General features: G+C 43.4%; 1 protein-coding gene across 2 annotated transcripts in view; it reads left to right on the top strand.

The window, feature by feature from the left end:
* dhrs12 (dehydrogenase/reductase (SDR family) member 12) overlaps positions 1-21,004 on the top strand; it is a 48,120-nt gene extending 27,116 nt beyond the window's left edge. The window contains exons 4-10 of one of the 2 annotated variants that reach the window (XM_068040340.1): positions 3,122-3,217; positions 6,164-6,245; positions 11,269-11,330; positions 11,488-11,592; positions 16,001-16,091; positions 16,222-16,359; positions 19,832-21,004. In XM_068040340.1, coding sequence (XP_067896441.1) covers positions 3,122-3,217; positions 6,164-6,245; positions 11,269-11,330; positions 11,488-11,592; positions 16,001-16,091; positions 16,222-16,359; positions 19,832-19,953 — 696 coding nt within the window. In that variant the 3' untranslated portion in view covers positions 19,954-21,004. The remainder of the gene's footprint in view (positions 1-3,121; positions 3,218-6,163; positions 6,246-11,268; positions 11,331-11,487; positions 11,593-16,000; positions 16,092-16,221; positions 16,360-19,831) is intronic. The other variant, XM_068040341.1, reaches the window with a different exon arrangement.
* The last annotated feature ends 5,342 nt before the right edge of the window (positions 21,005-26,346 follow it).

Below are 26,346 nucleotides of genomic sequence, written 5' to 3'. Positions count from 1 at the left end.
CCACTATTTAAAATGGGAGGTAGAGAGAAAGCAGAGAATTATAGACCAGTCAGCCTGACGTCGGTAGTGGGGAAAATTCTAGAGTCCATTATCAAAGATTTTATAGCGGAGCGCTTAGAGAACAGTGGTAGAATCGGGCAGAGTCAGCATGGATTTACGAAAGGGAAATCATGCTTGACAAATCTACTAGAATTCTTCAAGGATGTAACTAGTAGAGTTGATGAGGGGGAGCCAGTGGATGTGGTTTATTTGGACTTTCAGAAGGCTTTCGACAAAGTCCCACATAAGAGATTAGCGTGTAAAATTAAAGCGCATGGGATTGGGGGTAGTATATTGCGATGGATAGAAAATTGGTTGGCAGACAGGAAACAAAGAGTAGGGATAAATGGGTCTTTTTCCGAATGGCAGGCAGTGACTAGTGGGGTACCGCAGGGATCGGTGCTAGGACCCCAGCTATTCACAATATATATTAATGATTTAGATGAGGGAACTAAATGTAATATCTCCAAATTTGCAGATGACACAAAACTGGGTAGGAGGGTGAGTTGTGAGGAGGATGCAGAGAGGCTTCAGGGTGATTTGGACAAGTTGAGTGAGTGGGCTAATGCTTGGCAGGTTATCCACTTTGGTAGCAAAAACAGGAAGGCAGATTAAAACAGCTATAAACTGAGAGAGGGGAATATGCAGTGAGACCTGGGTGTTCTCGTACACCAGTCGCTGAAGGTAAGCATGCAGGTGCAACAGGCGGTAAAAAAGGCAAATTGTATGTTGGCCTTCATGGCGAGAGGATTCGAGTACAGGAGCAGGGATGTCTTGCTGCAATTATACAGGGCCTTGGTGAGGCCACACCTGGAATATTGTGTGCAGTTTTGGTCTCCTTATCTGAGGAAGGATGTTCTTGCTATAGAGGGAGTGCAGCGAAGGTTTACCAGACTGATTCCTCGAATGGTGGGACAGATGTATGAGGAGAGATTGAGTCAGTTAGGATTATATTCACTGGAGTTCAGAAGAGTGAGGGGGGATCTCATAGAAACCTATAAAATTCTAACAGGACTTGACAGGGTAGATGCAGGAAGGATGTTCCCGATGGTGGGGGAGTCCAGAACCAGGGGTCATAGTCTAAGGCTGCAGGGTAAACCTTTCAGGACTGAGATGAGGAGAACTTTCTTCACCCAGAGAGTGATGAGCCTGTGGAATTCACTACCACAAAGCATTTGAGGCCAAAACATTGTATGTTTTCAAGAAGGAGTTAAATATGGCTTTTGGGGCGAAAGGGATCAAAGGATATGTGGGGAAAGCGGGAACAGTTTACTCAGTTGGATGATCAGCCACGATCATAATGAATGGCGGAGCAGGCTCGAAGGACTGAATGGCCTACACCTGCTCCTATTTTCTATGTTTCTATCCAGTCTCTCTTCATAGCTGAAATGCTCCAGCCCAGGCAACATCCTGGTGAATCTCCTCTGCACCCTCTCCAGTGCAATCAGATCCTTCCTGTAGTGTGGTGACCAGAACTGTACACAATACTCCAGCTGTGGCCGAACCTGCGTTCTACACAGCTCCATCATAACCTCCCTGCTCTTATATTCTGTGCCTCAGCTACTAAAGGCAAGTATCCCATATGCCTTCCTAACAACCTTATCTACCTGTGCTGCTACCTTCAGGGATCTGTGGACAAGTACACCAGGTCCCTCTGACCCTCTGTACTTCCTAGGATCCTACCATCCATTGTATATTCCCTTGCCTTGTTAGTCCTCCCAAAATGCATCACCTCACACTTCTCTGGATTAAATTCCATTTGCCACTGCTCCGCCCATTTTAACAGCCCATCTATATCGTCCTGTAATCTAAGGCTTTCCTCCTCACTATTTATGACACCACCAATTCTCGTGCCATCTGCAAACTTACTGATCATACCTCCTATATTCAAGTCTAAATCATTAATGTACACTACAAACAGCAAGGTTTCCAGCACCGATCCCTGCGGTAAACCACTGGTCACAGGTTCCACTCGCAAAAACAAACCTCGACCATCACCTCCTGCTACGAAGCCAATTTTGCATCCAATTTGCCAAATTGCCCTGGATCCCATGGGCTGTTACCTTCTTAACCAATCTCCTATGCGGGACCTTATCAAAAGCCTTTCTGAAGTCCATGTAGACTACATCAACTGCTTTACCCTCATCTACACATCTAGTCACCTCCTTGAAAAATTCAATCACGTTTGTTAGGCACGATCTCCCACTGACAAAGCCATGCTGACTATCCCTGATTAATCCCTGCCTCTCCAAGTGGAGATTAATCTTGTCCCTCAGCACTTTTTCCAATAGTTTCCCGACCACTAATGTTAGACTCACCGGCGTGTAGTTACCTGCTTTATCTCTGCTACCCTTCTTGAATAATGGTACCACATTCGCTGTCTTCCAATCCTCTGGTACCTCTCCTGTGGCTAGAGAGGATATGAAAATTTGTGTCCGAGCCCCTGCTCTCTCTTCCCTTGCCTCTCATAACAGTCTGGGATACATCTCATCTGGGCCTGGGGATTTATCCACTTTTAAGCCCGCTAAAACAGCTAATACTTCCTCCCTTTCAATGCTAATTTGTTCAAGTATATCACAATCCCCCCCTCACCCCACCCACCACCCCCCCCCCCCCCAACTCTACACCTACATTGTCCTTCTCCCATATTGAACACAGATGAAAAGTAATAATTTAAAACCTCACCTCTGTCATCCGGCTCCACACACAGATTGCCACTTTGGCCCCTAATGGGCCTTACTCTTTCCCTAGTTATCCTCTTGCCCTTAATATACTTATAAAACGCCTTGGGATTTTCCTTTATCTTGTCCGACAGTGTTTTTTCATGTCCCCTCTTCACTCTCCTAATTACTTTTTAAGTACCCCCCTACACTTTCTCTACTCCTCTCGGGCTTCCTCTGCAAGAGGGTACCTGAGCCACTCTTGGTGTTCCTTATAGAGAGATGCTGGGAAAAGGTGGATATCCGTCATGAACATGCTGTTCCACCCCAAAAGCAAAAGTCTAGGTTCAAGAAAGTTGAATTTCGAGAGCTGCTTGGTTTCAATTAAAAATTGACAAATGGCTTTATCATTTTTTTTAAAGGAGGTTTTTGTCCATATTCTTGACCTATCAAGGCCCAAGATGATCTGGGAGTTTGTGGATAAATTCCAACAAGAAAATGACAAATTGAATGTTTTGGTAAGTTTTTTTTTAACCTTTCATTGCAATTGTCCACCAGGGTCACTCAGCTCCTTACCTCATTACAGCCTTGGTTCAAACCTGGACAAAAGAGCTGAACTCCAGAGGTGAGGTCAGAGTGACTGTCCTTGACATCAAGGCAGCATTTGACCGAGTATGATATCAAGGAACCCTAGCAAAACTAGAGCCAATGGGAATCAGGGGAAACTCTTCGCTGGTTGGAGTCATAACTAACGCAAAGGAAGATGGTTGTAGTTGTTGGTGATCAATCACCTCAGCTCCAGGACATCACTGCAGGAGTTCCTCAGGGTGGAGTCCGAGGCCCAACCATCTTCAACTGCTTCATCAATCACCCTCCATCAATCTTAAGTCAGAGGTGGGGACGTTTGCTGATGATTGCACAATGTTCAGCACCATTCACGACTCCTCAGATACTGAAGCAGTGTGGAAATGCAGCAAGACCTGGACAGTATCCAGGCTTGGGCTGATAAGTGGCAAGTAACATTCGTGCCACACAAGTGCCAGGCAATGACTATCTCAAACAAGAAAGAATCTAACCATCTCCCCTTGACATTCAATGGCATTACGATCACTGAATCCCCCACTATCAACATCCTGAGGGTTGCTATTGACCAGAAACTGAACTGGAGTAGCCATATAAATACCATGGCTACATGAGCAGGTCAGAGGATAAGAATCCTGAGGCGAGTAACTCATCTCCTGACTCCCCAAAGCCTGTCCACCATCTACAAGGCACAAGTCAGGGGTGTGATGGAATACTCTCCACTTGCCTGGATGGGTGCAGCTCCAACAACACTCAAGAAACTCGACACCATCCAGGACAAAGCAGCCTTCTTGATTGGCACCCCATCCACAAACATTCACTCTCTCCACCACAGTGGCAGCAGTGTGTACCATCTACAAGATGCACTGCAGCAACTCCCCAAGGCTCCTTAAACAGCACCTTCCAAACCCGTGACCTCTACCACTTAGAAGGACAAGGGCAGCAGATGCACAGGAACACCATCACCTGCAACTTCCCCTCCAACCCACACACCATCCTGACTTGGAACTATATCGCCGTTCCTTCACTGTCGCTGGGTCAAAATCCTGGAACTTCCTAACAGCACTGTGGGTCTACCTACTCCACATGGACTGCAGCGGTTCAAGAAGGCAGCTCACCACCACCTTCTCAAGGGCAATTATGGATGGGCAATAAATGCTGTCTTGTCCAGCAACACACACATCCCAAGAATGAATAAAAAAAATTTGCATTTTTGTGGTGCCTTTAAAGTTAAAAATGTATCACAAGGCATTTCCACATAGGGTAAAGCAGACAGGGAGTAGTAATGGAAACATTAGGAAAGGTGACTGCATGACAAAAAGCAAGGAGTCTTTTATAGTGGGGGGTAAAGGTCTGCTCAGGTGAGGGGAAAAGAACCCGACCTGAACCCGACAGAACCACATCGGACCCGAGCCCGGCCCGAGACCCTCATTTTATTCCCGTGCCCGACCCGACCCGAGCCCAACCTGACCACCGGAATGTTCACTTTACCCACCTTCCGATTCCGAATCTGCAGGAAGCTGCAGCATGAGCACAATGATGTCATAGAGATGCTCACTCACTCACTGCGCAGACGCAGAGTTTCCCTCCTTGACGTCCCGGACTCCCAGCTCAGGTAGGCTTTTTACTTTTAACACTTAACAGCAGAGCAAAATGCAATTCTTACTTTGTGTGTCCGACACAGACCCGGCCCGACCCGAGCCTGAAAGTCGGACCCGGAAGAGCGAACCGACCCGAACCCGACCCGCCCCGAACCCAACACATGTCGTTGGGTCCCTTCAGGTTCGGGTTGGATGGCAGGCCTTTAGTCGGGTGGGGTGGGGGGTAGGCGGTGGCGGGGAGAAGGGAAAAGAGAAGTTTAATGGAAAAAAAAATTGGTCTGTGTGTAAAACAGGCATCCAAATCATTGTTGCCCATTTTGCATTATTGCCCAAGACCAATTTCAACCCTGTGGACTTGTCTGAGATGCCATTTTCCTGCTATTTATATGGAAAATATTCAGCTGTGTTGGAATTAGGCATCTTATTCACACACAGTACGGTGGAGGAAGGACTTGATTTCTGTTTGTGACTCTCTGAAAAATAATTCTGATATAATTGGAGTGGTTACCCACCCTGTTGGAGCCGAGTGGGGGACGGAGGAGGCATTTATAGATTAAGTGAGTGGGCATAACTATGGCAGTTAGAGTTCAATGTGGAAAACTGCAAAGTCATCCTCTTTGGACCTAAGATCAGTGTTTTCTAAGTGGTTGAAGCTGGGAACTGTGGAGAAGTAGCAAGATTTAGGAGTCCATGCACAAAAATCACTCAAATCTAGTGGACAGGTACAAAAAAATAATTTAAAAGGCTAATAAAATGTTAGCATTTATCTCAAGGAGGATGGAATTTAATGTGGTGGAAGGTATGTTACAGCTGTTCAGAGCTCTGGTTATACTGCATCTGGAGTAACTGTGTTCAGTTCTGGGCACCACATCTCAGGAAGGAGATATTGTCTTTGGAGGGAGTGCAGTGCAGATTCACCCGAATGATACAAAGGCAAAAAGAGTTGTATAGATTAGGCTTGTATCCAAGGCAGGTAAATAGAGTTAAGATACAGATCAGCCATGATCTAATTGAATGGCAGAACAGGCTCGAGGGGCCGAATGACCTATTCCTGCAAGCAGCTTTGAGTCTTTGAGTTTTGAAATGGAATTGAAATGATCAATAATAGGCATGTAAGCCTTAATGAGTCTATATTGTAATCAAAGTTTAAAAACTCAACTGGTAATGACCACAGGCTGCACAGAAAGCTAACCTTTAATCTGTGAATTCTTGTGTTGAACTCATTGACAATGTTTGAGTATCAAGAAAGCAAATTAACGTTTGTTTTGAACTCTTTGCTAGATCAATAATGCGGGGTGTATGATCAATCAGAGAGAGCTGACTGCAGATCAGTTGGAAACTAACTTTGCCACAAATACCTTGGGTAAGCTATGAGCTATCTGATGTGAAAGGTTTGGTGTACTTTGCCCTCTACCATTTTGACTGCCATAATGCAGAGACGTTTCGAGCTACTTTTGGAAGGAAAGGCCTGGGTGAGCATCTGGTCACTATTGCCTTACTGTAATTCAGTTAATGTTTGCCACAAACTTCATGTTTGACTTACAAAGTATTTGTTTTCCAGGCAGGACTGGATGTATAAGCCCTGTAGGGTGTCCATTAAAGCTGGAAGTCTTTTATTTTTCATGGAAGATTGTTGGTTTTTAAGCGACCAGGTATCAGCCTAGGCTCAGTGGTAGCAGCCGGAACCAGAATGGCTCCATGCTTGGGTTGTTTGCAGGATGGGGGAGCAGGGAGTAATGAGTCACTGGATTTCTTTATAGGAGGTAAAAATACAAAGTATTTTTTGTGAATCCATGAGTGTGGATGACACCATTCATTTAGTTCTCAATTTAAGATGACACTAGATCCAAGCAGGGCAAAATAAACTTTCCAGAAAGTTGCAGAGTACTGGGCAATAAAATACTTTTTTGAGGCAGTGAAAAATATTTATAGGAGGCCATTTTATTTTATCTACTCCCTGTATACATCACGAGGACCCAAGGGTTCATGAGGACTGCAAAGCAGGGATAGGTGAAGGATGGGAACCGATTTGCTGCTATTAATTAATTTATTTCTCCAAGGCAGTGGGGACCCCAGGGCTCATGAGGACTTCCAAAGGCAACAACCTTTTGTTTTGTGACCTGAAACACATTCAAACTGAGAAGTATTGAAGACGCCATTAAGCTGGAACTGTTTGCAAGGGATGTCTGAGTTTTGGAGAGTGTGGAAAAGGGGAATCGTTCGGGGGACTGTCACCACTGGAGAAGATGCATATTGTCAGCATTATTTGTTACAGCTAGAGTAGGCCATTCATGTTTGCAGAGATCTCTTAGACCAGGAATAGGTCATTCAGCCCCTCAAGCTTATTCTGCCATTCAATTAGATCATGGCTGACCTCAACTTCATTTACCCACCTTTGCTCCTTATCCTTTGCTACCCTTACCCAACAAAAATCTATCGATCTCTGCCTTGAAAGCTCAAATCTTCTCAATCTAGGTGAAGCTGGTATGTGATCACTGGAGATGCTTCATGCAAATCTGTGACCGCTTCTCAGGCAGCTGCCATTGCACCTGGGTCCTGCGCCAGTCCCAGCTGCCACCGCTGTTCACTGAACTGGCTCATATTGAGGGGTGGCTTCTTGGAGACAAGAAGCTCCATATGAGCCAACATGAGCCCTTGCAAACATGGCTCCTGACACCAGTGAGACCCCACCACTGCTGTAGAGGAGAGAAAAAATGTCAGCCACTAAGCTGATAGATCTGCCATTGAGCCTGCGATCTGCATATTCAAAATGCGCTCCCGATGCCTGGATAGATCGGGTGGTGTCCTGTACTATGGGCAGAAAAGGGCATGGCCTTTTTATCCTGCTTGTGGTAGTCTGCACAAATACACACCCAACAGGGGGCACCCTTGAAATGATGAGGAGAGACATCAACTGCATTCATCTTCGGACTATGAGGACAATGAGGACCTAGAACAGAAAGGTGCATGGGAGAGCAGATGCCACCCAGGATCCGCATGCAGGGCTAGCAGGGATCTAGGGATGAACGGCAGTGCCTGAGCAGTCAAAGCCTCTCTGCTCCATATGAGCCAACATGAGCTCTGGAAGCCACACATTGGCCTCGCTCACCTGCTGTGTAACAGTCCACATCTGCAGCATGTCAGTGTAAACCATTAGATCCAGCAGCTGACTGAGCCAAGGTCCATGTCACTGCATCCGTTGAGAGGCTCATGAGATATGGTGGCATGGCAATAGGTCGACTGCATACATTAGCGTTCCTGGGGGGCCAACGGAGCAAGGGATGTGACATTGGTGCTCCATGCTGGCACACATCATTCACACATGAGAACAGGGCACACATGTTGGTGAATAAGGTTTAGTGCAAGGAGTATTTATATTGCTGTGACACCCGTGCAGTCCCATTTGTGTCAGTGTGCTCTTTTTAAACGCTTGCGAGTGCCCCTTCTCAGTGCAACCTCCGTGCGAGCAGCCTGACTGGAGGAAGGCTGCTGATCAGATTGCCCCTTTGCTGTGGATGACTTCAGCAGTCATCCTCTGTGTGCACGAGGCCTGGAGGGCCCCGGCGGGCTGGGAGGATCCTGCGTCATCACAGAACCCTCCTCAGCTGTCACGGCTGCTGGAGCGCCATTCACAGACGGAAGGGCCAGCACCCACATTGGAATTGTCTGGAGGGGGGAACCCCAGATATAGTCCGCTGGCTCACCTCCTCCATCTCAGAGTTCCATGGAACCCCTCTGCCCTCCCGAGAGGGACCAGGAGCAGGGGCATTCTCCCTGCCCCTGGTCCCTATCGCGCCTAGCCACTGTTCAATGGATGTGACGGTAGCGGCGAGGGATAGCAGATCTGAGCATATCGATTGATTCTGGATCACCACGAGGCCGCTGCCACCTCAATGGATGACGCCAGGCGCTCATATGCCTGTGACATGGCAGCAGTCATGGCGTGGATGGATCTCCTATCGTCTGCTCGAGGCTGCGCATGGCCTGTGGCATCTCCGCCTGCAGTTTCCATAACTTTTCCAACACCTCCGGCCTGCCCTGGTCTGTCGACAGCAGAGGGTTATCAGTAGCCTGGGGCTCAGCATGGGCCTGGCCACTCACAGGTCTCCGACTGTCAGGGGCCATGGTTGTCTCAGCTTCAGTCAGCTGTTCGGGTGTGTGTGCAGTGCTTTCACCAGATTGTGACCCACACTCTAAAACCAGACGGATACCCACCATGGTGACAGTATCTGTGTTGGTGGAAGGTGCATTAGTGTCCTGGGACGCTGCTTCCTCGGAGTCTGGCTCTTCCTTCGAGGTGGTGGATGGCACGCGTGCAGCCGGGTTCGACTCCGTTCTTACACCTGGAAGTCACAACGGGAAGAGGACATTGTCAGTTCTGATGTAACACATTTCACAATGTCAGCAGCATTGCATTACTGAACCAACAGTCCACAGTGCCCATCTTTCATTTCAATTGGACATCTGCTCACCTTGGAGCCCGATGTCAGTCTGCCTGAATGAGCGTGCCTGCTGCCTTGGTGCCAGTTGCAGGGCCCCCTCCTCGCCATACATTAGTCTAAGCAGATGAGCTGGACCTTCTCCGGTGTGGGAGACTCCCTTGAATCATGGGCCATCTTTGCCTGGAGGAGCAAAGGGGCAGATATTGACAATGGCATGTCAACAGGGCGACATATGTCAAAAGATAGTTGCTGGCCACAAAGGTGGGGGGTACTCGGTGTGCACTACTGAGTGAGCCACACATGTAGGTGCCATTCCCTGAGCATCGGACAAGGCTACGTCTGTCATGCATTGCACCATTCACTGCGCTTATTTCCTCTCCACCCAACCTCCCACTCTTCAGCACAGCAGTTGTACACATATGCCACTCTGCGTGGGTGCACCCAGTTTCAAAGGAGCCCTGATAGACATTGGTACTTACTCTCGGGCTTCTTAGCAGATCATTCATTGGTTTTCGGCACTGCACCCAGTTGCGCCGGATGGCACCACAGCTGCTCACCTCCTGAGCCACCTCCAGGCAGGCTGCCTTGGTCAGGCGAGAGGGCCTCTTCCTGCTATCGCTGGGAAAGAGGACTTTCCGCCTTGCGTGCTCAGCCTGGAGGGGGGCGGTTGGGGAGGCATCACTGAACCGTGGTGCCACCCTGGCACGCTGCCTTCTTTCCATAACGAAATATCTTTTAAATTTACTGCTCTGTGTTTCAGGAATCTTCTTTGGATGCAGTCATAGCTGCTGTACTGGCTTCCCTTTAAATAGGCCCCCAACACATGGCCTGCAGCTGTGTTGGCATGCAACACGGAGCAAGCAGTCTTGCCACTCCCCCACCCCCTGTAATATTGCGGGGGCGGGGGCGCGCGACTTTTATGGTAATGAACCCCCGCGAGTAATATCGCAGGGTCTTGGCGTTGGCCAGCGAATGCGGGCACGCCACCGAGTTCAAAGCGGCTGCACGGGGAGTAAAATTCAAGCCTATGTGTGTGTGTTTCAGCTCAATACACTTCCTGAAATTTAAGGCGTATGATCTAATTCTCAAGTTGAAGTTGCTTTAGCCAAATTAACTGATAATTCAATCTTTAAGTTCTCACATGGTTATTTACATTGCTCAATTGAAATTAATGGATAATTTAATTTTTTGTACAAAACTACTTTATCAGGAATACACTGTTATTTAGAATTTGAACTAAAGCTACAATAGATGTATAAAATGTGCTTTGCCATGTTCTCTCTCACACTAGGTCTCTGTAAATTAAAGAAACTCAACCAAAATTTTACCTGGACATAGCTTTTGAAATTTGTCCTCGAGCATTTCTTCAAAGAACTTTGAAAAACAATAGATTTTATTAGAGAGAAAAGCTTAAATGCTGCAGATAAATTATGCTTATGCTCCTAGAACTCCTCAACAATATTAAATTCAAGCCTAGATTGGGATCATCAAGTAAAACTTTAATGGAAGTACTGTGTGTTTTGTTTAAACTTTTTTTGAACATTATAATTTTCAAATACTGAGGGGTAAAGGTTAGCTGAACATTGCTTTCGAAAAGCATTTTGAACATTTTGCCAACTGGATCATCATTAAACTGTGATGCTGAAATGTTTACGTATAGTTTACCATTATTAGATGGCTACATACAGAACCCCGTTTTAAATGTTTATGTAGGAGGTTTCCATTACAAATTCAGCATATAAAGTGTTACAGGAAGTGGGTACTATATGCAAGAGTTGTAATGTGTACAGCAATTGAAACAGCAAGCTCGAGTTCTGATAAGGGAGTTCCCTCATGGCCTTTCTAGAAAACCAATGTATTAAGTAATGACTAAACAGCAGGTGACCCTTTCTGGATTAATGACCTTTGCGAATGATTACATAATGGGTTTCCTCTTTTCCTCAGGTACGTACATTCTCACTACAGCTTTGGTACCTCTACTAGAAAAATGTGAAGATGCCAGAGTGGTGAGCTCAGTGTGTTTCCCATAACATGTTATAAGCCGCAGTACAGTTTCTTCAGTGTTCTTTGACTTGTGATATCTCCTGCCCCTTCCCTCTTCCCCCTCCAAACATATTTGCAATTTCATGTTGATGCATGATGATCAAATACTCTATTTCCTAGATCACCGTATCGTCAGGAGGAATGTTGGTCCAGAAACTAAATGTGGATGATTTGCAGTTTGAGAAAGGGAGGTTTGATGGGACCATGGCCTATGCACAGAACAAGGTTTGTTTTCAGAAAGAGAGCTGTGTGTATATATAACACAGGTGGAATTCTGATGAAAGGTCATTTACTTGAAACGTTAACTGTTTCTTTCTCCACAGATGCTGCCTGGTCTGTTGAGTATTTCCAGCATTTTCTGTTTTTAATTATTTATAAATACAGGGTTGTCAACTCGCACAGGAGCTTCTTGCTGAACTAGGAGTGGCTTGCTAGAGTGGAAAGGGGAATTTGAGGTGGGAATTCAGTGCACGAGGGAAGGAGGGAGAAGTACTTCAAACCAAAGGGCAAAAGTAAAAATATAAATAATCAGCATAATTAATTCGAGCAAACTGATAGGATAACAGGGACTGTTGCCTGCAATTCCTGTGCCATGTGGGAACTCGAGAATGCTTCACATATCCTGGATAACTACATGTACATGAAGTATCTCCAGTTGCTCGAACTCGAGCTTAGAGTTTCTAAGCTGGAGAAGTGGCTGAAGTCACTGCAGGGGATACAGGAAGCTGAGAACTTCCTGGACTACACCTTCCAGGAGGTGGTCACCTCACATATACAGAGTGTGCAGGAGTATAGTAAATGGGTGTCTATCCTGCAGGGTAGGAGAGGCAGGCAGTCCAGGAATCCTCTGGGAGTGTGGCACTCTCAGACTGGTTTTCAATGTTGAATACTAGTGAGGGTGATGACACCTTGGGAGAGTGCAGACTAAAACACATCAACAGCACAATGGGGCAAATGACTGCATGGTAGGGTGGGGTAGGACCAAAGTATAGAAATGCAGCAGGCATAAGGGATTTGATAGAGGGATATTGAGAAGTTTCTGTAAATGTGAGTCCTGCTTGGTATGTTGGCTCCCTAAGTGCCCGGGTAAAGGATATCACTGAGGGGATGTAGAACATCTTGAGTGGGGAAGGGGGAATAGGCAGAAGTTGTGGTCCATGTGGGAACCAATGACATCGAAAATAAAAGGGTTGATGTCCTGCAGTCAAAGTTTCAGGAATGAGGGAGGAAGTTAAAAAGCAGGACCTCAAAGTTGGTAATCTCTGGATTACACACAAGTGAGTATAGGTATAGTAAGATAAAACAGGTTAACAACTGGTTGGAGAAATGGTGCAGGAGGGAGGGGTTTGGGACCAGTTCTGGGGCAAACGGGACATACCTGTTCAAGGTGAACGGGTTTCACCTCAAAAGAGCTGGGACGAATGTCCTCATGGGAAGATTTACTGATACTGTGGGAGAGGATTTAAATTAATATGGCAGGGGGATGGGCACTTGGATGAAACATTAGAGAGGGGAAACAAGGTGCACAGAGGACTAGGAAAGGCAAGTAACACTAGAGTAAATAATCAGAAATAAGAGTTATCAGACGGGACAAATGCGAAGCAGACAAAGAGGGGTTTAGAGTGCATGTACATAAATGCACAGTGTGGTAAATAAGGTTGGTGAGTTGCAGGCACAAGACACCACATGGGACTATGATATAGTGGCAATGACAGACACCTGGCTCAGAGAAGGGGAGGATTGAGATTTTAATATTCCTGGTTACAAAGTATTCAGGAAAAATAGGGAAGGAGAAAGAGCAGGGGTGGGTAGCAGCAATGTTCCTAGCAAGCTGCACAGGTGTGCAACTGCAGCAGTCTGGAAGGTACTGTGCAGGCCTTGTTCCATGCATGACTGTGCAAAAAAGCTTAAGGGATCAAGGGCTGAAAAAACTATGCGCAACAACTAAATTTTAAAGGGAACATTGGATGGCAGTATTGATCCAAAAAAACCTCATAGTACTGAAGAGGGATGATGTAGTTGAGGGGTCAAAGACAGAATCTAGTTGGTTAGAATTAAGGAACAAAAGAGGAGCTATTATGCTATTGGGTGTATACTATAGACCAAATAGTGGGAAGGAGTCAGAGGAGCAAATGTTCCAGCAACTTACAGAAAGTTGCAGTAACTACAGAGTGGTGTAATGGGGGACTTTTTGTAGACTGGGATGGTAACAGTATGAAAGGAAAAGACAGGGAAGGAATTCCTGAACTGTGTACAGCCCAATGAGGAAGGAAGCCATGCTGGATCTAGTTCTGGGGAATGAAGTGGGGCAAGTGGAGCATGTTTCAATGAGAGAGCATTTAGGGAACAGTGATCATAATATCATCAGATTTAGAATTGCTATGGACAAGGAACAATCAAGCATAAATACTTCACTGGAGGACTCCTAACTTCAGAGAGTTGAAAAGAGATCTGGCCCAGGTGGATTGGAATAGAAACTTGCTAGGCAAACCAGTAGTTGAACAATGGGAGGCCTTCAAAGAGGCAATGGTTTGACTACATAGTATACATATTCCCCATGTGGGGAGAAGGAAACAAGCAAAGCTAGCATTCCCAAGCTGACTAAAGACAGAGAATTTGAAAGGAGGCTTATGACAATTATAAGGTTCATAATACAGCTAAGAACCAAAACAAAATATAGAAAGTAGAGAGGAGATTTAAGATGGGGAATAAGAGAGGCAAAGAGAGTATGAGAATAGATTAGCAGCTAGCATAAAAGGGAGCCCAAAAGTCTTTTAGAAACACAATTGGAAAAGGGTAGTCAAAGGAAGAGTGGGACAATTAGGGACCAATAAAAAGTACTTTCTTGTGGAGGCAGAGGGCACGACTGATGTACTAAATAAGCACTTTGCATCTGTCCTCACTAGAGAAGATGCTGCTGCCAATGTAGCAGTAATGGAGGAGGTAGTAGCAATTTTGGATAGAATAAAAATAAAGATGATGCATTTAATAGATTGTCAGTCCTTAATGTAGTAAGGTCACCCTTTCCAGATCAATTCATCCTAGTTACTAAGAAAAGTAAGGTTGGAAATTGCAGAGGCGCTGGCTGCAATCTTTCAATCCTCCTTGGATATGGGAATGGTGCCAGAGGACTGGAGAATTGCAAATGTTACATCCCTGTTCAAAAAAAAGAGGGATAAATCTGGCAAATATAGGCCAAATAGCCTAACGTCAGTGGTGGGGAAACTGTTAAACACCGTAATCTGGGACAGAATTAATTGGCATTTTGAATAGTATGGGCTCCTAAGTAGAAGTCAGCTTGGACTTGATAAAGGCAAATTGTATATGACTAACTTGATTGAGTTCTTTGATGAAATAATTGGGAGGTTTAATGAGGGTAGTGCGGTTGATGTGTATATGGATTATCAAAAGGCTTTTGACAAAGTACCACATAACTGACTTGTTAACAAAATTAAAGCCCATAAGGTTAAAGGGAAAGTGGGAGAATGGATACAAAATTGCCTAAGGGACAGAAAGCAGAGAGCAGTGGTGCAAAATAGTTTTTCAGACTGGAGGGAAGGGTACAGTGGTATACCCCAGGGGTCGATAATAGAACTACTGCTCTTTTTGATATCTATTGATGACTTGGACTTGGGTATACAGTACATAATTTCAAAGTTTGCAGAGGATATGAAACTTAAATGTAATAAACAATAAGGATAGTAACGGGAGGATGTAGATAGACTGGTACAATGGGCAGACATGTGGCAGATGAAATTTAATGCAGAGCATGAAGTGATACATTTTGGTAGGAAGAAAGAGGAGCGATAATAGGAACTAAATGGGAGTGCACAAACAGAAACCTGGGACTATATGTATAGGACATACAGAAAGTGGTAGACATGTTGAGAAGGCTGTTAAAAAAGCAGATGGGATGCTTGCCTTTGCTAATGTAGAGAATACAAAAGCAAGGAGTTTATGCTAATATAGTAACTGAAAATGTTGGAAAATACTCAGCAAGTCTGGCAGCATCTGTGGAGAGAGAAACAGAGTTAATGTTTGAGGTCTATGCATGACCTTTCATCAGAAGACCAGAATTAGAAGGGCTGAGCATTCATTTGTCAGATTTTTTTTTGTAGCTTCCTTTTTCTTTCCCTGGACTCCACTTATTTTATGATTTGAAATTCATGAAATCCATACGTACCCTACTTGGAATCCTAGTTTTAGAAATCATCAGAAAAATGCTCAAAAAGAAAACAGCTTAACTGATCTAAAAGGACAATAGAAGAGGTAAACAAACACTTAGCAGATTTCTGAATTATGACAATATTAAATTTATAACTGAACAATCTTCTAAATGACCATTTTTTGGCTCCAGTACACTGTACCCCATGTGAGGACAAACTTGGAGCTGCTCTGCCAGTATCATGCAGCACAAGTTTGTAATTGCCTGGCCAAGATCAGACTAACTCTGGGTCCTAGTGGAACATCCATTCTTGTTAGGTCTACAGACCACACAAACCTTTTTAAATCCCCTTCCCAATTCTGCATTTTGGGTTAAATCTGAGCATCAGCTTGAGGGTTATGGGCTTCGTGTTAAACCTTGTCCTCCACTGAGTCTTTCTTTTGTGTTTAACTTGTCTTTCCAACCCAGCGACAACAGGTTGTTATGACAGAGCAATGGGCCAAAATATATAAGAACATCCACTTCTCTTCCATGCATCCTGGCTGGGCTGATACAGAAGGTAATGTCAAATGATACCAAATGGTGGTTTTTCGCTGAGAAAACTAATCTGCTTTCACTGCACTGATGTAGATCACAGTTTGACTTTAAATCTCTAGATTTGATTCTAAAATTATGTATTCTTTTCCTAGCTGTGAGATCTTCCATGCCTGATTTCTACACAAAGATGAGGAACAGACTGAGGACAGCAGCCCAGGGGGCAGATACACTGGTGTGGCTTGCTATCTCCAGCATGGCAGCACAACAACCCAGTGGCCTCTATTTCCAGGGTGAGAGAGATTGATTCAGCCCACCCAGGGCCTATTTCAAGGCATATTTTAACCATTTGTTCTCTCTTTCCTGCATGAAACCTAGATCTTTCACACAGTACTTTATCAAGAAGCAAGTCGTTCAGATGAGGGAACTGGTCTTCCAGCAAACCTTCTACCGTCCTGGAAGTCGCATATGCAATGTTAATGGAGTTGTTGACAATCAGAGCAATCAATATCTTTGAATTAGTCTACAATAGACCCAGACATGAGATGAGGAAAACCCCAGTCATGGAGAGCTTTGGGAACTATAGGTCCAAAGTTTACCATTCTTGCTAAGCATGCTACACTTACCACATGTCTCAAATTATTGATATACTTAGGGCCCTACCAAATTCACTGTCAAATTTAACAAATTTCAAGGTCACAGCATTTTAAGAGTTGTGGATTTCACAGTGTCGCAACAAACCATGAAAATGATCTATTTAAAACGAAAGAGGGAGATTTCTGGTTTCAAATGGCATTTCTTTTGGGCCTCCTTATCTCGAGAGACAATGGATACGCGCCTGGAGGTGGTCAGTGGTTTGTGAAGCAGCGCCTGGAGTGGCTATAAAGGCCAATGCTGGAGTGACAGGCTCTTCCACAGGTGCTGCAGAGAAATTTGTTTGTTGGGGCTGTTGCACAGTTGGCTCTCCCCTTGCGCCTCTGTCTTTTTTCCTGCCAACTACTAAGTCTCTTCGACTCGCCACAATTTAGCCCTGTCTTTATGGCTGCCCGCCAGCTCCCAGTCATGGAGAGCTTTGGGAACTATAGGTCCAAAGTTTACCATTCTTGCTAAGCATGCTACACTTACCACATGTCTCAAATTATTGATATACTTAGGGCCCTACCAAATTCACTGTCAAATTTAACAAATTTCAAGGTCACAGCATTTTAAGAGTTGTGGATTTCACAGTGTCGCAACAAACCATGAAAATGATCTATTTAAAACGAAAGAGGGAGATTTCTGGTTTCAAATGGCATTTATTGTATACTTAAAAGCTATTGTAAAAAGTCACATTCTTTACTCTGTGAAGTCTGTGGTTGAATGTGACCATGGAGCAACAGTCTCTTTCTTCATTCCCTGTCACTGCACTGTGAACACCTGTCAATGTTTAGACACAGCCCTCTCCGCATCCATCGAGTTTGTCTGAATTGTCAGACAGCACCATGCCAGCCTTGCAAGGTGGGGGATTCTGCATTCCAAAACTGCAGCACAGGCAAAGTGTTGTTCACTTGACTGTGCTTCAGCTCAGGACAGTACATCCATTGTGAATTGTGATATGGCAAGATCAAACCAAGTGATTAAATCCATCAGTCGTGTTGTATTCCTGACAACAAACTGAACCTCATTAAGTTGAGCATTGTTTGGAAGGGTTACAATGTCTGTTAAAACCTGTGTTTTTGGTGCCAGTGTAAGCTCTTGCTGTCTAGTATTTCAGGTGAGTTGCATGATAATGTACTGCCCAAAACTATGTCTGGCTCTGGAGGAAGGGCGATACTTTGTTCCTCAATTTTAGCCGCATTTACAATGCATTGCCTGTATCGAAGCTTGTGGCTCGGGCAGCGTTTAAAGATCTTTTTAATATAGTTGACCAGTTTGTCGACTTTGCCAAACTCGCTTTTCCACAGCTCAATGACGAGAGAAATTATATGTGCGTTACATGTAATATGAACAGCATTAGGCAGAACCTTGGAGCACAGATTTGAAAGATTTTGTCATGTAAGTTGCATTGTCACTAATGAAAGCCGACACTTTGTTGAAATCTTCACCATATTTTGAAACTGTTTTATCGCTTGGGAAACTGTGGTGTAATTAACAACTTCTAAGTGGACGCAGTCTGCATCATTGTCGTTAGCTTTCCTGACTGTACATCTTCGGCCTTACCAGACTTAAAATCAAACAAAACATGCAGCACATAGTTGTCTTGCTCATCGGTGGACTCAATCACAAATATTTGCAAAAGACTCACATGCGTCAATCTGAGACTTCATCGCCTCACAATGTGTAGCACATACCTTCAGAAGGTAGTCCTTTCGTAGTTTATATGCACTTGGCAAGCAACCACCATTTTGCACATTACATTGAATGAATACCCGCAGCTTTGGGTGATCAAGTTTTTCCAATGGAATGTTGGTGGCTGCAAAAGCATCCACATGTTCCATTGTAACCAGCTGGTGATTTTCTGAGCTCTCTGTCGACTTCTTAAAGAGAGATGAAATGGGTGCTTTTTTTTGCGTGTTTGTTTTCTCGCAAGTGCAATGTCGGATACTGTTTTTCTGCTGCAATGGCTTGCAGACTCTAACTGGTGCTGAGCCATTGCTCGCTGTGTGAGATCCAATGAAACATTGCAGCTTGTACAAAGCAGTATTCCACCATCGGTGTGCAGAATTTGGCTTCCAATTCTTTCACCTGATGTGCTGTAGTAATGGTTGTGGTCGTTTTTGATTTGCTCATTCTGGCATTCTCACTTGTCTGCTAATACTTGAGACTGCTTCTCTCAAAACCGCAACAGAAGCCCTCCCTCACCTACCAATCAGCGAGGTGAGCCTTGTGTCAATCACTAAAATGCACGATGTTCACAACATGCCCAACAATCAGCGAAGTGAGCCTTGTGTCAATGAATAAAATGCGCAAACTTTGCAAAATGTCCGATTTCAAAAGACCCAAGATTTCACGTTTCATGATGCATTTTTCACGGCTGTGAAGTTATTAGGGCCCTACATATACTGTATCCTAAAATGTTATTTTCTGAAAGAAATCTAATTTGCATTTGAATTAACACTAACTGCTTCCATCTCCCAAGGCAGCCTATTCTATAAACTGACCACTTGCCCACTGAAACATTGTTCAGTAAATCCAATGAAATAGGAGTATGAATTGTTTTGATAGTATAGAAACTTAGGAACCACTGATTTAGATGGCTAATGTATGGCATTCTTGAATATTTTTTTCATCTCCATTAGTAGAACCCTGGCATAAGGCTGTTACTTGGTCTCTAGGGTATGTTCACACAGAGGGTTTTGAAATCTAGAACGCACTCCATGAAAGGGTGGTAGAATCAGATTTCATAGGAACATTTAAAATGCAACTGGAAATGTACTTGATGACGACTAATTTGTAGAGTTATGGGAAAAAGCTGGGATGTGGGATTAAATTGATCTTTCAAAGAGTCTTCTGTGGTTTACGATTTTATGTACTAGGCAAGGGAGAACACATCTCCCCACGTTTTTATACTACAACAGTTTAATCTCACAATATATAACATTGTTTCATTGTGCACATCTATTCTGTCTCAGCTTCCGAAATGCTCTAAAATGGCATCGCTTGTGCAGGCCCTTTAAGTGATTAATATTTCATTTAATTTTCCATCAGTTTTCTCACTTTGTATTGCACAAGCAGTTTACCATACCCAAAGAATACTGTGTTCAACTCTTTTTTTCCCCCAATCAGATCGGAAACCTGTGTCAACTCATCTTGTTCTGGCCCAAACAAGAGCAACACCCGCAGAGGAGGAGAAACTGATGAAAAGCCTGGAGGAACTAACAGCAAACCATAAACCTGACACAACCTGATAATGGCAGTAGGAAGGCAATGTCTCACATAAGGGTGTTTCTGAGGAGTTGTAAATGAGGTGCTATGTAAATGCAAATCTTTCTCGATCATTCTTCAAGCTAGAGTCCTATTTTTGCTGTTCATTGTGCAATTTCCTCCATATTAAGGAGACCCAACACAGGTTGGGTGATCACTTGTTCAATGTCTATCTCCAAGTGATGTCCCAGATACTGAGCATTTCATCTTCCCTATTTATCTTCTAAGCACAGCTCAGTGCAGACAGGAACAGTATTTCATTTTCATCCTGAGCATCTGCAACACTTTGAGCTGAGCACTGATTAGCAATTTCAGCCTTTTGCTATTTACCTCCATATTCCTTTCAGCTTCTCCCCACGCCTCCTTCCAACTTCTATTTGAGGCTGTTTTTACTCGCCTAATGATTTTTCATTTCCTGACCTGCTGTATGCATTTACCGAGCACCTTTTTAATCTCTTCCAGCTTTCTGACTTTGCACTAGCTATTAAAGTCTTCAGCTGCTGCTTTCTATAGTTAGCACATCCGTACTCTTGTTCTTTAACCATTCATTACATTCAGTCCTATAAGGGCACTTGACTAATCCCCGGTTCTGATAAAGGGTCGATAACTGAAATATTAAATCTATATTCTCTCCAACTGCAAACCAATCCATTGCATATTTGCCAATTCTTTTAGTTTCAGTTCACATTTCCAGTTATTTAAAAATCTGACTGCACTTTTTCTCTAGACCAGCTATTAAATATTTAAAATGCCTCCTAGATATTGGTTTAACTGCTCTCGTCTTTATGAAACCAATAAAATGTCAGCGATTTCAACATAAATATTTAAAGTTAGATTGTGTTAACATTCATTTACTTCAACTAAGAGGACATTTAACAGGGGCATCTTCCCACGAGCAAGGACTTTATGCTGTGTGATATTAAGAGTGTAAATGTTTAATGCATTGATAAGAAATTCCTTTGTCAATTATTTTAATAGAGATGTAAAGCAGTTTTATCTAGATTACCTTCCCTATTAAAAGTGGGCAAAATATGACCAACGTATTAAGAATTCATACACTATCAGTTATTCTGAGAGCCAAGAAATTCCATCAGCCTTATGCACAAATAACTGGCTTTGTGTTTATGCTCTTGGCATTTTTCGGCCATTCTTTTGCAGGGAGCCAGTGAAAGGTAGCAACACTGTAGGTGATTGGTCAGAAGGACCTGTATTTAGGCAAGAGAGATTTGGACACTGGGTTTGAGGAAGAGGGTGCGAGACCAGCAAGGAGGGTATTGGAATAGTCGAGTCTGGAAATTACATAAGCACGTATAAGGGTTACAGCTGTTGAGAGGCACATGTCAGGTTGGAGGTGGACAGTGGTGCTGAAAGGGAAATAAGGGGTCCTGGTGATGAATGGGATGCAGGGTTTAAGACTCAACTCGGGGATCAGAAAGGATACCAAGATTGGAAATGTTCTGATTCAGCTAGAGTGTGGTCAAGGAAAAAGATGGAATTAAAAGTCAAGGACTGGAGTTTGTAATGGGAGCTGAATATGATATTAGTCTTATTCAAGTTGACGTGCTGGAAGTTGTGACTCATTCAAGATTTAATATCACAAAGCAGTTTGAGGGCTAGGGTTGGGACGCGAGACTAGTAGTGGAGCTAGGAAACATGTGGCATCTGCAGGTGAAGTGGTTAAGGGACAGCACATCGATCTGTAAGTGGGCAAGGATAAAGCCTTAAAGGACTTATGGAAATGACTGTGCAGGGAAATAAAGAGAAGCTATTGCTGAGAACCATGCAAGGGAAGTCCCAACATGGGAGAGGCACTGAAGGCTACATATAGGTCAAGGACGACGAAGGATAATGCACAACATATGCAGCCAGAGGATATCATCCAATACTTGTTACAATGCTCAAGATTATGATAATTATAGAAACAAACATCTCTCAAACACATTTATTTTGGTTGCCAATACATTAATACAATAACAATTTAGATACATAATGAGACACATTGAAGTTCTGAACTGAATTGGAGTGTTTTAATTTTGAAACCAATGCCGAAGTTCAACAAAACCTGGGTGTACAAGACTTTTGGAATGATTTATCAAAACGTAACAGTATCAGTTTGAAATAAAGACAGAAAATGCTGGAAATACTCCGTTCTGATGAAAGGTTATTGACCTGAAATGTTAACTTTGTTTCTCTCTCCACAGATGCTGCCAGACCTGCTGAGTATTTCCAGCATTTTCTGTTTTTAGTTCAGATTTCCAGCATCTGCAGTATTTTGCCTTTGTACAAACACCAGTTTAATTGTTTTAGCAGTAGGAAGAGCACCTTCTCAGAACACAGAACTGGTTTGTGCATTGAAGCATTAACAGCAGTCTCATTTAAGTACATAGAGGTACACGTTGTGTGCATTACACTTCATCTATGCTCACGAGATTCCTCCACCTACAGATGTACCTACTTCTTAGCAGTATAGTTCAGTCACATTAATACATTACAGTACCTTAAACTACAGATTTCCATGCAGACTAAATTCCAGTTATAACTGGTGTCAAACTAAATGTAAAAACTTTTTTTACTGGGGCCTGATACTTGCTATTCAAAGTTGAGTGTTGAGTAATGGTTATCAACCGTTCCTGTTACAAAGGTGAACGTTAATGATAGCATAGATGTGAGACAATTGGAACTCATGCAGTGTTCTCAAGGCTAGGGGTACCCAGCTGCACTGTTCCTGCCCATAGTGGAACTGAATGGACCTTGGGATGTTTTAATATATTAAAGGGGACTGAGGAAAAGACAAGTACTCAACCAGTATGTGTGCCTGTTTAATCGGTTGATAACGTATATTGCTTAAATCAACCTTCCTTTCCCCATCCCCACCACAGGTAGTATACTCATAATCCCATTCTCATTAAAAGGCCAGCCACATTTGCATTGCTGGAACTGGTTTTTGGACTTCCTTCTGCTCAATCAGTAACAATTTAAATAGGCAAAATGTGCTTATTAAATTTTGTTCAAGTCTGAGTAGCTATCACCTCTGAAAGCCACAGTAGCGAGGTACTCATCTTTGAGGGTGGGGGGGTTGTGGGGAGAATGGAGGAAAGAATCAAACTAGATGGATTACCTTTATTGAATCTTTTGGGATGTGAGGCATTTAAACATGCACACAAAGACCACACACAAATCAAAATAGTCAAATTGTTTTGTCAAACATTACAGCATCAAATTGATGAAAAATACTTGGATCGTGATGCACTCTTTGCAGAAGTATTTCTACAAATTTAACAGTTGCTACCCAATTGGTTATTGGGATTTTTGTGACTTACAGCTCAGTGGACCTTACTGTGAGAACCTTTCCTGCCCTGGAATTAATTTTCAGTAAATCCATCAGCTTTAAGTTAACTGGATTGGATTACAGCAAGAAATACATCTACTCGAAATGCCTCAAGTATTAAAACCACCACAGTTTATGAAAAGAGACAGACACATAACAGAACTGCTCATACAGAATACAGGCACTTGTTTTTTCAAAGATTAGAGATCAGACCATTGACCATTAATTTCAATGTGAATCGTTAATTGCAATCAAAGCTGTAGCCTTTCTTTCAACTTATTTTGTGCTTAAACTTCCATTGTTCACATTAGTATCTCTGTTGCCAATGGGTCAAGAATTGAAATATGCCCTTATGTATTAGCTCGTGCAGAAAAAAGCCCCTGAACAGATGGCTCCTGCATGCCACTGAAGAGAGCATGAGAGAGACAATCCAAAAAGGCTCCCTAACCTGAGAGAATAGTCTTCAGTTTTGTTGTGGCAGTTGTAAAATTTCCTACTGAAAGTGTACAGCTGTGCTTCCATCATTATTGATATGATCAGAGGTTAAATGGATCACTACTGCAAGCACTAACATAAGCTAATGCACAACAATACTGCTCACTATTTGATAAAGTAGACTTTAAATATTGCACTGTGATAGCTAGTCACATTACAAGCAATCATTTGTTCAACAAAAGTAACAGTTTACAAGCATCTTCAGTTAATTAGATTTGAGAGTAAATTCAATCCTATTCTAACAGGCTTTGGGTTTTCATGTAGATACTGCAAGCGTGAATATCAGGTGGAACTGCATTCAATGAGCCATTAGAACTATTAGGTGGCAAGTGTTAACACATTGCTGTAAAATTTTCAATCCCTTCCCTACTTTGTTCGTCTGGACAGCATTGAAAGGATTCTGACAAAGAACTAAAGAGGAACAGAGGCGCCATGATGTCCATATACACAAATCCTTAAAGGTGGCATGGCAAGTTGCTACATTGGTTAAAAAGCTTTAGTTAGTTGGGTTTATAAATGGAGGATTTGATTATAAAGCAGAGATCATGAATATTTTTTTCCCCATTCAGAGTTGTAAGGAACGGGAACATTCCATCTGAAAAGGTGGTGGAAGTTGATTCCATAAATAATTTTTAAAAAGGGAGTTGGAAAGGTACTTGAGGATGAAGGACTTACAGGCAGGGATGTGGGTCTAAGCACGGCTGCTGTTTAAAAAAGCCAGCACAAGCACGACAGGCTGAATGATCATCTTCTGTGTTGTAATTTTCTGTGATTCTATGATAAAGTAAAGTTTTACTGTGGTTCCCAGCCAATTGGCGACTTTCTTGACTCCACCTCCACTTTTGTAAAGTCTAATTATCTTTGATGACCAAAATATCTGAAATTTTGTATGCTATTCACTAGGAAAGCTCAGTTCAAAACACGCACTTAAATCATTGCGTGTATTAGAGCATGACAAATGACAAACATTCATTACATAATGATTACAAGCAAATACTGTGTATACCTATAACGGGGAAATCATAAAGTCAGAGTCATAATGGCACAGTAGAAGGTCATTCAGCCCATGTCAGTTCTCTGTAGAGCAATCCAATCAGTCCCATTCCCCCGCTCCATCCTCATTAAAATTAATCAATCTCCCTCACTTACTGGATCCACTTACTGGACAGTATGATCACACCACTAACATATCTCTTGATATAAACTGATTCGTTTTTAAACGGCCCAATTTTTCCAAGAGAAAAGCAAGTTGGAGACTTGGGCGGAGAAATGGCAGATGGAGTTTAATCCGGACAAATGTGAGGTAATGCATTTTGGAAGGTCTAATGCAGGTGGGAAGTATACAGTAAATGGCAGAACCCTTAGGAGTATTGACAGGCAGAGAGATTTGGGCGTACAGGTCCACAGGTCACAAAGTGCCAACGCAGGTGGATATGGTAGTCAAGGCGGCATACGGCATGCTTGCCTTCATCGGTCGGGGCATAGAGTATATAAATTGGCAAGTCATGCTGCAGCTGTACAGAACTTTAGTTAGGCCACACTTGGAATATCGCGTGCAATTCTGGTCACCACACTACCAGAAGGACGTGGAGGCTTTGGAGAGGGTACAGAAGAGGTTTACCAGGATGTGGCCTGGTCTGGAGGGCATTAGCTATGAGGTTGGATAAACTCGGATTGTTTTCACTGGAACGACGGAGGTGGAGGGCGACATGATAGAGGTTTACAAAGTTATGAGCGGCATGGACAGAGTGGATAGTCAGAAGCTTTTTCCCAGGGTGGAAGAGTCAGGTACTAGGGGACATAGGTTTAAAGTGAGAGGGGAAAAGTTTAGAGGGGATGTGCGAGGCAAGTTCTTTACACAGAGGGTGGTGAGTGCCTGGAACTTGCTGCCGTGAGAGGTGGTGGAAGCAGGTACGATAATGATGTTTAAGAGGCATCTTGATAAATACATGAATAGGAAGGGAATAGAGGGATATGGTGCCCGGAATTGCAGAAGGTTTTAGTTTAGGCAGGCATCAAGATCGGCACAGGCTTGGAGGGCCGAATGGCCTGTTCCTGTGCTGTACTGTTCTTTGTTCAAGTCGGTGCAAGTTAATGGCGGTCTTTTCAAAGGGTATGTTAAGAGTATGGAATGTTTTGCCACAGGGAGCAGTTGAGGCAGAGACAACTGCATCTTATCCTTTTTAAAAGTGGAAAGATATTGAAAACTAAGGAAGATACAGGGAGAAAGCTGGGCATGGTAGCTCTCATGCTAAGCTGGCAGAGGTACAATTTTCCAGATGGCTGTCTTCTGTAATGTAGGCTTTTGCTGTCCTATCTAAAGATATTGGAATCTTCAGAAAAATGGAATAAATAAAAAACTTGATCACATTTTAGTGTTAGACTGTAATTTTCTTTCAGCTGGAGGTCTTAAGTACACTTGGCTGGATAACTGAGATCAGGTGAGCAGCGATCATATTTTCAATAATTTGTGCCAATTCATTGGAGGCTTCTTAAATAGGTATTAGTTCCACAGGGGGGGATTTCTCGCAAATTCTTTTCCAGGCTTGTTTTG

The sequence above is a fragment of the Heterodontus francisci genome, chromosome 10 (genome assembly GCF_036365525.1).
Source record: "Heterodontus francisci isolate sHetFra1 chromosome 10, sHetFra1.hap1, whole genome shotgun sequence".
NCBI lineage: Eukaryota > Metazoa > Chordata > Chondrichthyes > Heterodontiformes > Heterodontidae > Heterodontus > Heterodontus francisci.
The sequence above is the reverse complement of the archived record's forward strand: the minus strand, read 5'-3'. Positions and strand labels throughout refer to the sequence as shown.